Source organism: Manacus candei, unplaced genomic scaffold (assembly GCF_025592945.1).
Source record: "Manacus candei isolate 608988 ecotype Guabito, Panama unplaced genomic scaffold, ASM2559294v1 h1tg000007l, whole genome shotgun sequence".
Taxonomy (NCBI): Eukaryota; Metazoa; Chordata; class Aves; order Passeriformes; family Pipridae; genus Manacus; species Manacus candei.
The window spans coordinates 3,074,721-3,089,417 of record NW_026138055.1 but is presented as its reverse complement, the minus strand read 5'-3'; the positions used below and the strand labels follow the sequence as shown (position 1 = coordinate 3,089,417).

The following is a 14,697-nucleotide window of genomic DNA, read 5'->3' as shown; positions in this document are numbered from 1 at the left end:
CTTGGAGTTTTCAGGGCATTGTACAAATGAGTAATGTAAAACAATGCTCACAGCAGCAGTCTTGCTTTCTGGTCAAATTGACCTGAAAATAATTATTTAATCTGAAGAGGAAATGCTCCACCATGCTCATGCTTGAGTAGATTTTCCCCTCATATTTTCAGTCCTCAAGTGCAAAGGACCTTGAATTCTTTATTTCTTTTAATCATAACCTTGCGTTATTTGATCTCTGACAGAGGATTGCTCAAGCAGGGATACACAGAATCATAGAATGGTTTGGGTTGGAAGGGACCTTAAGATCCTCTAGTTCCAACCCCTTGCCATAGGCAGGGACATCTTCCACTAGACCAGGTTACTCAGAGTTCCATCTAACCTGGCTTTGAACACTCCCAGGGATGTGGCATTCACAGCTTCTCTAGGCAACCTGTGCCAGTGCCTCACCAATCTCACAGTAAAGAATTAGTTTCTAATATTTAGTCTAAACCTGCCCTCTTTCAGTTTAAAGGCATTCTCCCTTGTTCTGTAACTACCCTTATAAAAAGAAAGGTTAGGCACAGTTTGCCTTATGCTTCCTCTGCTACATTCTTAATTGCTCAGCATTAATTTATTTACCAAACTTCATAATTCCTGTTATCACAAGTTATATAGCTACTTAGATTATTGATTCATCTACATACTCTTGTGTACAAAGAGCAGCTACAGCTATAGCAGATTTAACCTGTTAACAATAGGGCAGCCAAAGTCACATCATTGCAAATTATAAAAGAAGAAAAGATTATTGGAGGAGATGACTCTTGCCAAATTCTGCCTTTTTCAGAGGCAAATTCCATGCAGTAGTGCATACATGTAGTGTAGAGATATATCCCTTCCCCACCTCAAATGTAAAATTCTCCTACCATGGCAACAGAAGAGATGCTGCAATGCTCAGACCAGAGACGAAAGCCACGAGGTAAGCCAGGATCAGGTTTGGAATGGTCACTAGCATGACTGCGAAAGGAATCATCCACTGAGGAAGAAGAACAGCATTACATCCAAGTTACAGTATGCACTGCTCAGTGGGGTACAGATTGTTCCCTTCAAAATATGAAATTGTGTTACAAAACAGTTCATACACAGCAATGTCTGACATTTCAGCATTTCCAAAGAGGCCTGAGCAAATGTGTACTTGTGTATCCAGAAGAATCAGAGAAAAGTAGGACAAGTCACAGTAGTGCTGTCTCTTAGCAGTATTAGGGCTATAACTGCACTAGCAAATTCAACAGTCCCAAGAGACTATTTATCAGTCATGAGGTCAACTGACAGACCCTGGTCGTAATCATACCCCTAAACATTCATACTCTCCGAAAGACATGTGGCCATATAAATACTTTTTGTGAAGAGCCCTGGAGTGAGTTGATTCCCAAACTGTGGCCAGGTAGAACCACAGAATCACAGAATATGCTGAGTTAGAAAGGACCCACAAGGATCATTGAGTTCAACTCATAGACCTGCACAGGACCATCCCCATTTGCCTGAGAATATTGTCCAAATGCTTCTTGAACTCTGTCGGGCTTGGTGCTGTGAGCACTGCTCTGGGGAGGCTGTTCCAGCACCCAACCACCCTCTGGGTGGAGAACCTTTTTCCAATGCCCAACCTAAACCTCCCCTGACACAACTTCAGGCCATTCCCTCCAGTCCTGTCACTGGTCACCACAGACAAGAGATCAGTGTTTGCCCCTCCTCTTCCCCTCACAAGGAAGCTGGGAAGGGACCTTGAAGGTGATCTAGTTCCAACCTCCCTACCATGGGCAGAGACACCTTCCACGTGACCAGGTTGCTCAAAGCCCCATCCAATCTGGCCTTGAACACTTCCAGGGATGGGGCAGCCACAGCTTCTCTGGGCAACCTGTGCCAGGGCCTCACCACCTTCGCAGTAAAGAATTTCCTCATAATAACCAATCTAAATCTACCCTCAGTCAGCTTAAAGCCGTTCCCCTTGTCCTATCACTCCCTGCCCTTGTTAAAAGGTCCTCTCCAGCTCTCTTGTAGCCTCTTTAGGTATTGGAAGGTGCTACAAGATCTCCCCAGAGCCTTCTCTTCTCCAGACTGAACAGCCCCAACTCTCTCAGCCTGTCTCCATAGCAGAGAGCATCTTCGTGGGCTCCTCTGGACTCACTTCAACAGGTCCATGTCCTCCATACATTATGGGCCCCAGAGCTGGATGCAATACTCCAGGTGGAGTCTCATAAGAGTGGAGCAGAGGAACAGAATTCCCTCCCTCAGCCTGCTGCCCATGTTGCTTTTGATGCGCGTGGGTTTTTGAGCCCCAGTTGGCTTTCAGGATTGCAAATGCACACTGACAGGTCACATTGAGTGTCTCGTCAACAACATCCCAAAGTTCTTCTCCCCTCAGGGCTGCTCTCAATCCATTCTCGGCTCAGTATGTATTTGTGCTTGTGTTTTTCCCAACCCATAAGCAGGACCTTGCACTTGGCCTTGTTGAACTTCATGAGGTTTGCATGTGCCCACCGCTCAAACATGTCAAAGTTCCTCTGGATACAATCCCTTCCCTCTAGCATGTCAACTGCACCACACAGCTTAGTGCCATTAGCAAACTCGCTGAGGGTGCACTCAATCCCACTGTCCATGTCATTGACAAAGATGTTAAACAGCACCAGTCCCTGTACTGACCCTTGAGGATGACACTCATCACTGCTCTCCACTTGGACATTAACCTGTTGACCATAACTCTTTGGATATGACCATCCAGCCAATTCCTTATTCACTGAGTGGTCCATCCACCAATTCCATGCCTCTCCAGTTTAGAGGCAACAATGTGAGGGACAGTGTCAAATGCTTTGCTTAACTCCAGGTAGATGATGTCAGATGCTCTTCCATTATCCATGAACGCTGATAATTCTTGAAAGATTGCTAATCAGCTTGGGCAAAGATTTTGCTGCCAGTTTAGTAACAGAGATGATGAAGTACCAGTTTCTATTCTAGGCCAGTGGAACTGTTTAATTTACTATTAGTGACAATGCCTTGAAACACCGTCACACTGCATTTCAAGGGAAGTGGGAGGGCTTCAATGATCATTTTAAACTGTAAATATACCATTTCATGGATGATCTTGAATGCAGAAGAATTTGCTTACACCTTCATTTCCAATGATGACTTTAAGGCCACACAGGTAGTCAGCAATACCTAAACCCAGCAAGGTGGTTTAGTCCCACCCCACACAGCCAGATACACTCATGACATTGCACAAGTCACCAAGGTTACCCTCAAAACCAAACTAAGTTGGGATGCTCAGGACTTTTTTTCTTGGCAGTACTTACAACCACAAGATTTCTTCAACTTCATCTTGAAGCAATGAGTTGGCAGGATTGAAAATCCACTATTTTAAATGCTGATTGAATGCATGTGGCCCAGCTGTCCTGCACCCATCACATGCTCCATCTCCCACGCCTGTGAACCATGGGCACAGCAGCACATGCAGAACCCAGAAGCAGGGGGTTATCTACAGGGCTTTTTAATGATGGGGGATTAGTTTAACATTAAGTGCTTCAATCCTCTATATGTGCAGCTTGGGAGCTGAGGGTATGAGAAGAGCTTTCACAGAGAGTGATTCCCCTAGGCACTGCTATTTACAGTTCTGCATGATAAGTGATTCTGGGAGTCCTGGAGTCTAATCCATTATGTTTATGTTTTAAATGCATTTCCCATCTACAGCATTTTCTCCCAGCCTAAGGAGGAAGAAAATAACCTCTCCTGACTGTAAGTTCTCAGCACAGGCAGATAATCCTTGCATTAGCCCAATGTTGTGGCAAAATCATTATTTCACCACAAGAGAGCACTCCAGCAATACAAGATTTTATGTTATCTATAAGCAATTTTATGACTGCCTTGTAGTCCACATGGGGCACCCACTCAGAAACCAAAGCACTTAAACAAAATTCTAGATCAATAATAATAATCATTGTAACTGTAATTTCCTACTGAAAGAGAAGCACGACCTGCAGGACTGAGGTTACAATGCCCTAAAGTCTTGCTCATGCAATGGCAGCGCAGTCATGGGGGCGGAATTCTTGCTGCAATAAACAGCTAACACACCTCTTTCTTTCTTATTTGTACAGCAATTACTCTGTCACTGGCACCTGCTCCCTTGTCATAGGGCTGCTGCTGTCCAAGTCATAAATGATGTCCTGTGGTTACCACGTGTCTTCCATTCCCTGACAGCACTATGGAAGGCGACCCTGCTGGGATGCTAAAGGTGTTACAGGTCTGTGCAGCAGCACATTATGAAGGGCAAATCAGGAAAAGTTGCAGGTAGGGTGTGAGTGGGAAGTGGGGATGGGAGAGTGGAAAAGGTGCTGCAGCGCCAGGATTCATCCAAAGGCATGTCTCCACACTGCACAGCACTGATAGATGCAAACAAATTTTTATTGTGGGAAGGTGTTTTCATTTTTACTAAATCCTCCAAAAACCGAGAACCAAAAGCTATTATTGTCTAGGATGGAAGCTTGAGCTGTGAGAAAGAGCCATCTTCTGCTTTTAGACACCTTGCCAAAACCATGAACCAAGAAGATGCCACATTTCTTAAAATTACTCTTGACAATTTCTCCTCCAGTCACCAGCTGAGACTTTACTGACTGTAAATTCAATGTTTGCCCCATGAGGGCAGAGCAGGCACCTAAATGAACATATAGACCTGCTGCCTATGAGACATTGCTGCTCTGAGAGTGGAAAGGGATCTTTTTCCTTCTTCCCTCCTGGACTTTTATTTGGAGGGGAGAAGAGATTTGATCCATTGTAAATACTTATGTCATGGTAGAGATAATTAAGATTGTATATAATGTATTGTAGTATTTATTTTGTACAGTCATTGTAATATATTTCCTTTCCCCCATTTTGAGTCTTGTGTGGTGTCTGGAAAAATCATCTCACACTGGGTTGAGATGTGGGAGGGGGCTTGGACTAGGGAATTGGATTTTTGGAGTTCTCAAACCATGACACACATGGGAGCTGAAACAAATAAACAGAAGAGAATAATTTCTAGCCTGTGCACCAACCTGATCATGGGAAGAATGCTATCCAGGGTCCTGCTCGGGTATGACCCTATACTTCCAGAAAGTTTAGGTTTTAAGCTTCTAAGAATTTCAGATGTTTAGTCAGTAGCTAGACTGTTGGTCACCTCTTGTGGAGGAATGAGTAAAAAAGGGAATGGTACCAGCAAAAGAAAGCCAGGATTCTTGTTGCTTGTTTACCTACCCTGCCTTCTATCCTCTTTGAGGACTCTCTTCAACATAGAATCACCTTAACAGGAAAAATTAGTCTGGAGCAGGGTGACTTTTTTCAGGAAGCTGAATTTCAAATTACATATTCACCCTGAAAGCTGAGTGAGGTTTTGAGAAAAAAAGCCCTTGTTTTCTGCCCTGTCTCCTTCCCTTCAAGTGTAACATTCCCCAGTGACAAATTAAGAGCCTTAAATGATGTGATTTTATTTCATTTCATAGCAGGAGGGCACAGATTAGCTGAACAGATCACACAAGGTGGTAGTGTACAAGGACCCTGTGATGCCTTGTCAGACACAAGATCCATCACTGAGCACATGCTCAGTCCCTTGAGAAATGTCTACAAGGTGAACCAGAGAGGTGGCTTTTTTTCAATCCAGCCCCTACTTAGACCATAACAGTCAAGCAACTCAACTATAAAATTAAGTTAAACCATGTTTACAGAGGTGCTGACAGGCTTTCCAGCCATGTAAAACTAAACTTATAGAGCCAAGTTGGTCGAAGACAGCATTTTTCATAGCCAAGTAGACAGAGGAGGAGATTTCCTAAGGAGGAAATCTGCATTCCCAGGTCTAGTCAATGGTCCAATACTGCTTCAGGCAGTTCTCTTTGCTCAAGTGGTAAAAAGAAATGAGGATGGGACTTGGATTCCAGATGCCTATTTCAAAACACATAACAATTCAGCATATTTGGAACTTGGGTTTTAAAGTTACTTCTGATTCTTTGGAAGTTATTCCAACACAGCTTTTTATTCCAAAAATTATAACTGTTCAATTCTATTCAATAACTGCCACCAGAACTAAATTTTTCAGCTTTCTTCAGATTTTGACATATAGCTTTAGGTTGGATTTTTAAAGTCCTCATGCTTTGTTGTCCACAAGGCAATTTTTCTTTCCCCTTTCATAAGTAATTGAAGGTAAACAGGGGGAAAATGGGGAGGAACAAGCCTGTACAATAAATCACCGAGGATGATGACAGAAAATTGCCTCTGTCTGTGTTAAGTGAAGGACTTAAATATTCCATCAGTGACAAGGGCAGGCTCACTGAGCTGGCTTTGCAGACCTGTGTCAAAGTTAAACTAGGCTTCTTTTCACAGGTAGATCACCTATTTCTTTACTTCACTAGTAATTGTCCCTCTCTGTTCAGAGGGATGTGGACACCTCTGGCTCCTCATGCTTCTAGAGGAGGGCATGTAGCAAACTTCTGTTTCCTTCTCTGTGACTGAACTGCACATGCAGACAACTCAGCACCATATAAAAAGACAAAGCAAGCCTTGTACAACAGGTAACTTGTCAACCTGAGGCAACTCAGATCTGAATTTATAAAACCTCACTGGGGTTCACTTCAGAGAGCAGACAGATGAACGGCTTGTGCAGATTCCTAAATAAACCGGGACCTCCCTCCAGCATCAATCCATTTCTCAAAAATTTCCTTTGGAAACTTGGAATCTGTCTGAAATTTGGTATAATGACTTAAAACAAACTCTGAAACTGAGCAAATTTCACGTAGCTTGAGGTTATAAGCACTTGAAAGAGCTCCTGAATTTGCTCCAGTTGTCAAATGAAGTGAGCACAAGCAGATTTTTTTGCCCTCAAAGGATTTGCTTACCGAAATCCCACATGCTGCACATTTCTTGCCAAATCGCTGCAGAATCTTCTGCCAGAAGGGAACACTCACAGCTGCTGATACCTACAAGTGACAAAAAAACATATCTGTACTTTGCCTACTGCCACTGTCTTCTTCAGCTGCAGAGCTCATGGGCATCTTTTTGTCTAGTACATTACAGTCTGAAAGGAAGGCGAACACACAGATTCCTGTTTCTTCTCATCCTTTGAGTGATTTTTTAAACATTCATTATTAAGATGCCCATGAGAAGGTTTTCCACAGTCAAATATCAGAAGGCAGTGTCTTAAAATCTCCTTTTCTAATGTGAGCCACAGCAGTTAAAGCTACGGATGACACAGCCATTAAAGTTCAAACATATTGCAAATAGTCCTACTTTGTGCTAATGCCTTTTGCCACATTACCTGAAATGATGAGTGCATTCAGCTCTACTCCATGATACAGGAAGAAAGCTGAAATGTGAGATCCACTTAAGATATACTTAGAGTACCTATTCCATACCATGTGTCCCTTCTTAGGGACAATTTGTAAGAGAAACAGTTGCTTGCAGTCAACATTACCATTTCATGTACTGAAATACTCACCTGATAGCAGCAACAATCACAGACAACATAGTACCAATGCACTAACATGTTGCCACTAATGACAGTCTTCCAACTGACCTAAATTTAAATGACATCTTATTGTTACAGTTTTATTTCCATCTTTACTGATTTTAACTCTACTGTCTCTTGTGTCTCTTCTTGGAGACCATCAGTTGCAGAGCCTTAAGATATCCAATATCTTCTGCTCTCCAACATTTTGGTTTTAATGGGTTTGGAAGATACGTCTTATAATGTGGGAAAGGATACGTATCACCTAAGCAAGCACAATTCCACCTCTGCATGTCAAGGAAAGGGTTCTGTAAAAGGATCTTTTTATCAAACTGCCAATTGCTCTAGAGAAGAACCTTCATATCTCTAGATATTTAAAATATTTATCCTTGCAAGCTGCTTAGCTCAGAAGACTCATGTATATGAATATGCAAATTAAAGTTGTTTAATTTTCAGCATATAAGACTGGGAGGGGAGGAAAAGAGGAGGTAAAATTCCAGACCTCCTTTCTAGTAGAACCTTTTTGCCTTTTATGGGAGCAGAAAATGATTTACAGGTTAAAACAACAAGGAATGAATTAAAAGCTCCAAAGCATTAATTTTTTTATAAGTACAGCAGGGAACACCAGCTTTATTTCAAACAGACAATGCAAAAGATAGTGTAGCTTCTTAACAGCTCTGTTGAGATACAAAACTCTTCTTGTCTTCCATTATTTAGTGCCAAAACCCAGTGAGAACCAATTAACATATGGGAGAGAAGTGCAACTCACCAAGATGGTCACCACCAAATACTGGAAGTGATTGCGAAGGCCAGAAGCTTGAGTGCAGAACAGGACAAAGTTGCTCTGCTCCAGCTGATGAATCGAAGACGTTTAGTGACAACCAAAAGTGAAAGAAAAATTTAAAAAGACAATAATGACATCACGCTTCATATTAGTCAGAGATAGTTGGTGATGGATTTGTTAAATGTAGGATTTGGCAGTCTCATTCTTCCCTTGTTTGCAACAATTTAAAGAAGCAATAACTGATCTGTTATCACTGGAATAACATGCCAATAATACTGGAGCAAGCAAGAGGAAAACCATGCACCTAGCAGAGCATAAAAATGACCAAAACAGGAATGGTCCTATGAAAGGATTCTGTCTCCAGGCTTTATTCCCTATGTTGCAATTGCCTTGTGTTGTCACAGCCACAGTTGCAGGCTACTGCAAGAAACTGCTCTTTCTTTTCCATAGCAATGCCATAAATCTTTCTCCAGAAGCACTGACTCCAAAACAAGTAACTTTCAGCTGCAATTACACTCATGCCAACTTCCTGTGGTAAAGCAGCAGGTTTCGTATGAAACCTCAGCTATAGAGTGTAGCTTTGGCTCAGATATCTCCATAAGTCTGAATACTCATTGGATGAGAGGATCTAGCTGCACTGTGCTGTATGACAGGTGAAGCCACTGCCACCATGCTTTTGAAGATTTCAGGAAGATTCTGAACACCATGATATGACTGAGGGGCAGCTCCATCAATTCTGCAGAAGTAGAGTGACAGAGGAGGATTTAACACTCATGCCACAGCAGCACAATCAACTCTTGCTCCTTTGTGTGCTTGTAGATTATAGGTGGCCAATCATCTGTACACCAATTAGGACATCCAAAAAGTTGTATCCCTTCTCCATTGCCACAGAAGTCTTCTCTAGCTTGTGTCCCTGTTTACGCTGCCTTAATTTTAGATGTAGGATATCATACTCTGGAATTATGGCCAACGAACACATCTTTCCTGCCTATTCCTTTGCTCATCAGTAATCCCCTCTCTGAATTCCACAAAGTCAGTGTCCCTCCCTAAAATAGCAGCAGCAAGGGTTGCCCATGCTGGCTGAACTGGAGCAACACAACTTCAAGCTTCTGCCTCCCCTCACACCTTCAGTCTGCACAAATAGCGAAATAAAGAGACACAGACTGACAGAAGGTCTTTTCCTCTCCGGGTGTTTTCAACAAGTAGTTGGCTGCCAGAAACCAGATCTGTGCTGCATACTTACTAACTGAATGGATGCTGGAAGGATCTGGACCATAAGGAACCTTCCAAGGAACTTACTAATTCACCAGGAGTGCTGGTGAACACAGCACAGCTCACTTACTGTACTCTTGCCTTATGTCCTGATACTCACTTGATAAAGGGCTCAGGTGACTTAGAGTCTGTTCACCAAAATGTGATAATTATTTGCTTTTCAAAATAAAGCCGACTTTAACTGCTATATGAAGGTTCATATTAAAATAATATATCAACTGAGTTGAACATCGCTTACAAAATCAAGCTTAAAAAGCTGCTGCACTATGGAGAATGAGGGTTTCTTATTGAGTAGCTTTCTCTACAGTTTTTCCCTCTGAGAGGACACACTGCATCTTTTCACAAGAGCCACGCTCAACTGCAGGTCCTCATTTGAAAATAAACTCTATCTGGCTCTGAGACAGGTAAGACCTCCTGCCTCTGAATGTCTTCTTACTCTGACCTAATGTCTTTCGTCACAAAAGACTCCACAAGAACCAGTTCAGCCACTATCTGAGAACAGACACCTATGCAAAGGAAAAGGGGCAATGGTTTAAAGCAGGGCACACTTTAGAGAGGAACAGAGAGGAGAGAAGAGAAAAATATTCTCTAAGCAACTGAAACCACAGGAGACTGTGAATGGATAACATATAATGACCCAAGCTGTGTCACTAGGACTAGTTCTTCACCTTTTATGGAAAAAAAAAGAAAAGAAAAAAGGTCTTCAAATGGTCAGGACTTTGGCTTTGCTTCCCCTTTGACAGAACCATCTCCAGCTGCATAGGACCCCAGGCACCAAAAGAGGACTCTGATTCCCTACTGATTTGTAGGGAAAGGCACCACCCCTTAGATCACCACCCCCTGCCACCAGCCAAAGGTTATTTGCATTTCAGCTGCCTCAGACTCCCCCATACTGGGAGTGGAATGAGGCAAACACACAGACAGTCTGAAGTTACCTGAACTGCTGTCGAGATGAGAAGAAATGAAGCTGTGAGTTTCACATACGGACCGTGCTTCATGGTGAGTCCAAGCCCCTTACAAAAAGGGATTGCTCTGTCTGAACTTAAGGCATAAGGATCTAAGAGGAACAGAATACATAAAATAGTATTTTCCATAGATGAATGTGAAATAATGATTATTAAATCTAGGCACATTTAAATATATCTTACCATCTTTTTCCTTTACTCCAAGAAAAAGAACAACAATTCCAAGAAGATACACACCTCCTATGACCCCTGCTGCAATCATATAAACTTTCGCCTTGGAAAGAGAAAAAGACATTTGAAATTGTGACAGGAGAATGACAAGTCATTATAAAAATTTCAGTCTCTTTCTGGTGAGTCATCTGCAAATGAAGAAATGCCCATCTGTATACAGCCAACTGTCTGTCTGTTACGTCTCTGAAAATGTTCACTTCTGCAGTTCATTTCTAAACCACACCTGCTTTAGGGTAAATCCAGGGCACGTAAGTGTATACTTTTTGCATAAAAAAAGAAGCAGTGAATATTGTGTTGGCAACCTGATTTTTAAAAAAATTTCTTATGTCGAAACTAGCTACAGACATACACACTTACCTATCAAAAACATGCATCATCCATAGAGTGATTCTAATTTTTAGTAAATCCAGTTGCTCTAGCTGCACAGACTGCAATCTGGAACTTCATTCTGAGTGGGAAAGTCCTCAGTACTGACATTAACATAATTACTACAGCTACTGCAGTTATACATAATGATAATAATGAATTTTAGAAATCATACTTACTTGCCAATGTTTTGAGAATATGGTAGCTTGCATGATGGTTTTCCAGTTACTTAGTGAAATACTCAAGCAAATTCAGAAATCTTTGCTTCTTATTAGTCAGGGGAACAAATCCTCCAAGGATACCTCCCACATCATCAGATGACATTTATTGTTTCTAACTCTGATTGCACTGACTTTGGGTTAGAGCTTTGAAAATATTTTGCTTCTGTACTATGTAATAATTTATACTGTGTTATCAAAGATAAAATAAGTGCTGGTTATAGAATTTTATGACAAAGTGACTATTTGATAGGAAAACTGAATTCTAAATTACAAGTTATATGTTGAAAATGGAACTATTATAAATCTAGGAAGCAGCTGGTAAATAAATATGCAATTACAAGAATTTACTTCCAAATGTAAAGTCACTTAGTATAGATGCAACCATGTAAGAATAGACAACCTTCAAGAAAATAGCTTTTGTTAAGTTATTTACATTTCAGAAAATAACATGGTGAAATAAAGGAATGCAGGACTATTCTTTATTTAGGATAAAGCTTTGCATTTTTTTAATATCAGAGCTATAAATTAAGTTACAGAGTAGTTTCATACTGTTGGTTATGGCTTGCTCTAGCCACCATTTTTTCATAGAATCATAGAATTATTTGGGTAGGAAGGGACTTTCAAGACCTCTATTTTCAACCACCTCTCATGGGCAGGGACACCTTCCACCAAACCAGGTTGCTCCAAGCCCCATCCAACTTGGCCTTGAACACTCCAAAGGGTGGAACAGCCACAACTTCTCTGGGCAACCTGTGCCAGTGCTTCACCAGAAAAAAAATCCATATATCTATCTAAATCTACCCTCTTTCAGTTTAAAACCATTCCCCCTTGTCCTGTCACTACAGACCTTTGCAAAAAGTCTCTTTCTATCTTTCTAAAAAGTCCCCTTTAGGTACGGAAAGGCCACAATAGGGTCTCCTCCGAGCCTTCTCTCCTCCAGGCTGAAGAAATCCAACTCTCTCAACCTATCTTTGCAGGAGAGGTGTTCCAAACCTCTAACCATTTTTGTGACCCTCCCCTGGGTCTGCTCTAACAGGTTCATGTCTTTTATCCCTCCTATAGCTACTTTACAGTTTGGCATCTTCGGCAAAGCTCCTCAGAGTAATTCTGCTGTCACACTGAGGAGGGATTGCAAAGACCACAGTCATGAAACCTTGTTTGCAACAAGGTCATTGTCTCAGCTCTAGCATTACTGATTTCAAGGCTGTCACGTCCATGCTCATCCAGCTGGATGATATAATATGGTGTTAGAGAAAGATCCCCACCCTTCTCCCTAAGAGATTTTAGTATGTTCCCATAGACTTACTTGATGAGACAGGATATCTGAGGGGTCTGGAATGCTGGTAGTGTCATGCCAGGAGTCAGTTGTGTTTACTGGGGGATTCACAGTGCAGTGATGAGAGACATGAGCACTGGCCACAATCTGCCCCTGAAGTGCTGCTCCAATCAAGGTCCCAAGAACTTCCATGGTCATTCCTAAAGAAGGAAGCACACATGTGCACTGAAGATGAGAGTCTTGCTTGTTTGTCTCACTGAAGATAAACCTCACCAGAACGTTTTCTTTTACAGGGAACAAGCACAAAGAGCAATACCAAGAACAGCAGAATCAGAAGGTTATTAATAGAACAGTTTCAAGGAAAGAATTTTGTCATCTATTTTCTGATCAGCTTTTAGAAGCCTCCATGAAGGAGCCTTTTGTATACAAGCTGCATAAGAGATGCTGAATGCTGAGATTAAGAGCCACAAGAAGATAACACAGAAACCTTTCATCTCAAGGACCAGAGTGGAAGTACAGTTTAAATGTTAAATGCCATTTTTTCCAAAGCAGGACTAAGAGCTGTAACATCGGACTGTTCATCTCAAGCTTGACAGTAACTTGAGAAACACTTATCTGATCAGACCTCTAGGTCCTCCATCTGTAAAATAAAATGATATTTACCTCAGGTTTATGGAAATAGTATAGCTGCAAAGCTCTTGGAAACAGCAGATACTTATGTTCTTAAGTGCCTAAGGCCATAGTCAGGCAGAACTAGTTGCCTCAATCTCAGAGAATGATTCAGATCACTAAGACTCATCAGAACAAGGGATCATCTAAAAAAACAACCCAGGCCTCCACTTGGGAAAGCAAAGATTTAACCATGGGCATCCCATTCATTGCATTGATCAACCAGGTGACTGGTTGTGGCAGCTCTGTTACGGGAGAGTGGTGAGTAATTTGGGTCCTAGACCATCCTCAGCCTGAGGGATTTCAAGCCTACCATGCCTGTTTCCATGCAATGTAGCCATATCCAGCATCCCTGTGGCAGGGAGATAAACTGAATTCCTGTCCTAGCTCCAGAGACTAACTCTAAACCCTATTTATACATTTTGCATAAAGATGTATAGGGTTGAACGCATGAACACATTAGGAACAGGGACTAAGTCTCTCTGTTTATGAGGGAATGCTCTTCTCATTGACCTAAATTTCAGGCTTCTTTCTATTTTTTCTCTCTCAGTGGCTCCCAGGGTCCCATGTTCCTTTCTCAGAAGGGGAATTTTGAAGGGCTGCTTCCAGAGCAGGTTGTATCCTTGTGATTATCATACCCTCTCTGGGAAATCACAGGCATTTCAAAAGCTCCTAGGCTCAGGTTTATTCAAGTTCCCTGCTCTATAATAGCCTTCCTAGGTGACCTCAGACACTCCTTTTTGTGTGTCCCTGTAAAGGAATAAAAACACTTCAGCATCTAACGGAAGGGCAATGCACAGAGACTGCAAGGAGATCAGACAGTGCAGTAATGAAGGCTGTATGTTGCTATGGAAGATCCAGTAAGGAAAAGGAAAGAGAGGCTTTCTACGAGGCTTGGATCATTTAAACCATTGCTACTACATTCCCAAACAGAGAATACTTCTGAATGGAAAACTTGAGGTGCCACATAACATTAATTTAAACCAATGGGAAGTAAAAATAAAAACCTTCTTCCCCAAACTTCACATCTAATCTTACTAGTAACTTTACAAGTCAGTCCATATACACTAAAATCCTGGCAGATGGTGAAAGTTTAACCTCAGTCTCAAGTTCAGCCTCAGGGTTTGAACACAAACTAGTCTCAGTTGGGCTTTGCAGGACATCCAAACTATTGGCTACTCAATGCAAAGGCAAAGCACTCAAATCACACCTTTCACTCACAACACCACCTACACATTTTTAACCTTCATCTAGGGCTCCACATCTGCATTTCATCAAGCACTTGTATAGCATAAAACTCAGAAGCATTATTAGAGGCATCAGAAATGCAGCCATTATGAAATCTTACTTTCTAAGAAGTAGTAGGAGCTGGGAAACAGACAGACTTCAAAGTTCTTGTGTGCTCAGAATTTATGATGTATTAGCTT

At 41.7% G+C, this 14,697-nt stretch overlaps 1 protein-coding gene across 2 annotated transcripts in view; it reads right to left on the bottom strand.

Moving 5' to 3' along the window:
• The window catches only part of MFSD2B (MFSD2 lysolipid transporter B, sphingolipid), a 43,676-nt gene that overhangs the window by 10,163 nt on the left and 18,816 nt on the right, over positions 1-14,697 (bottom strand). For both annotated transcript variants that reach the window (XM_051810370.1, XM_051810381.1), the window contains 6 exons: positions 12,632-12,801; positions 10,691-10,781; positions 10,478-10,599; positions 8,256-8,339; positions 6,879-6,959; positions 894-1,003 (listed from right to left, as the gene is read on the bottom strand). In XM_051810370.1, coding sequence (XP_051666330.1) covers positions 894-1,003; positions 6,879-6,959; positions 8,256-8,339; positions 10,478-10,599; positions 10,691-10,781; positions 12,632-12,801 — 658 coding nt within the window. The remainder of the gene's footprint in view (positions 1-893; positions 1,004-6,878; positions 6,960-8,255; positions 8,340-10,477; positions 10,600-10,690; positions 10,782-12,631; positions 12,802-14,697) is intronic.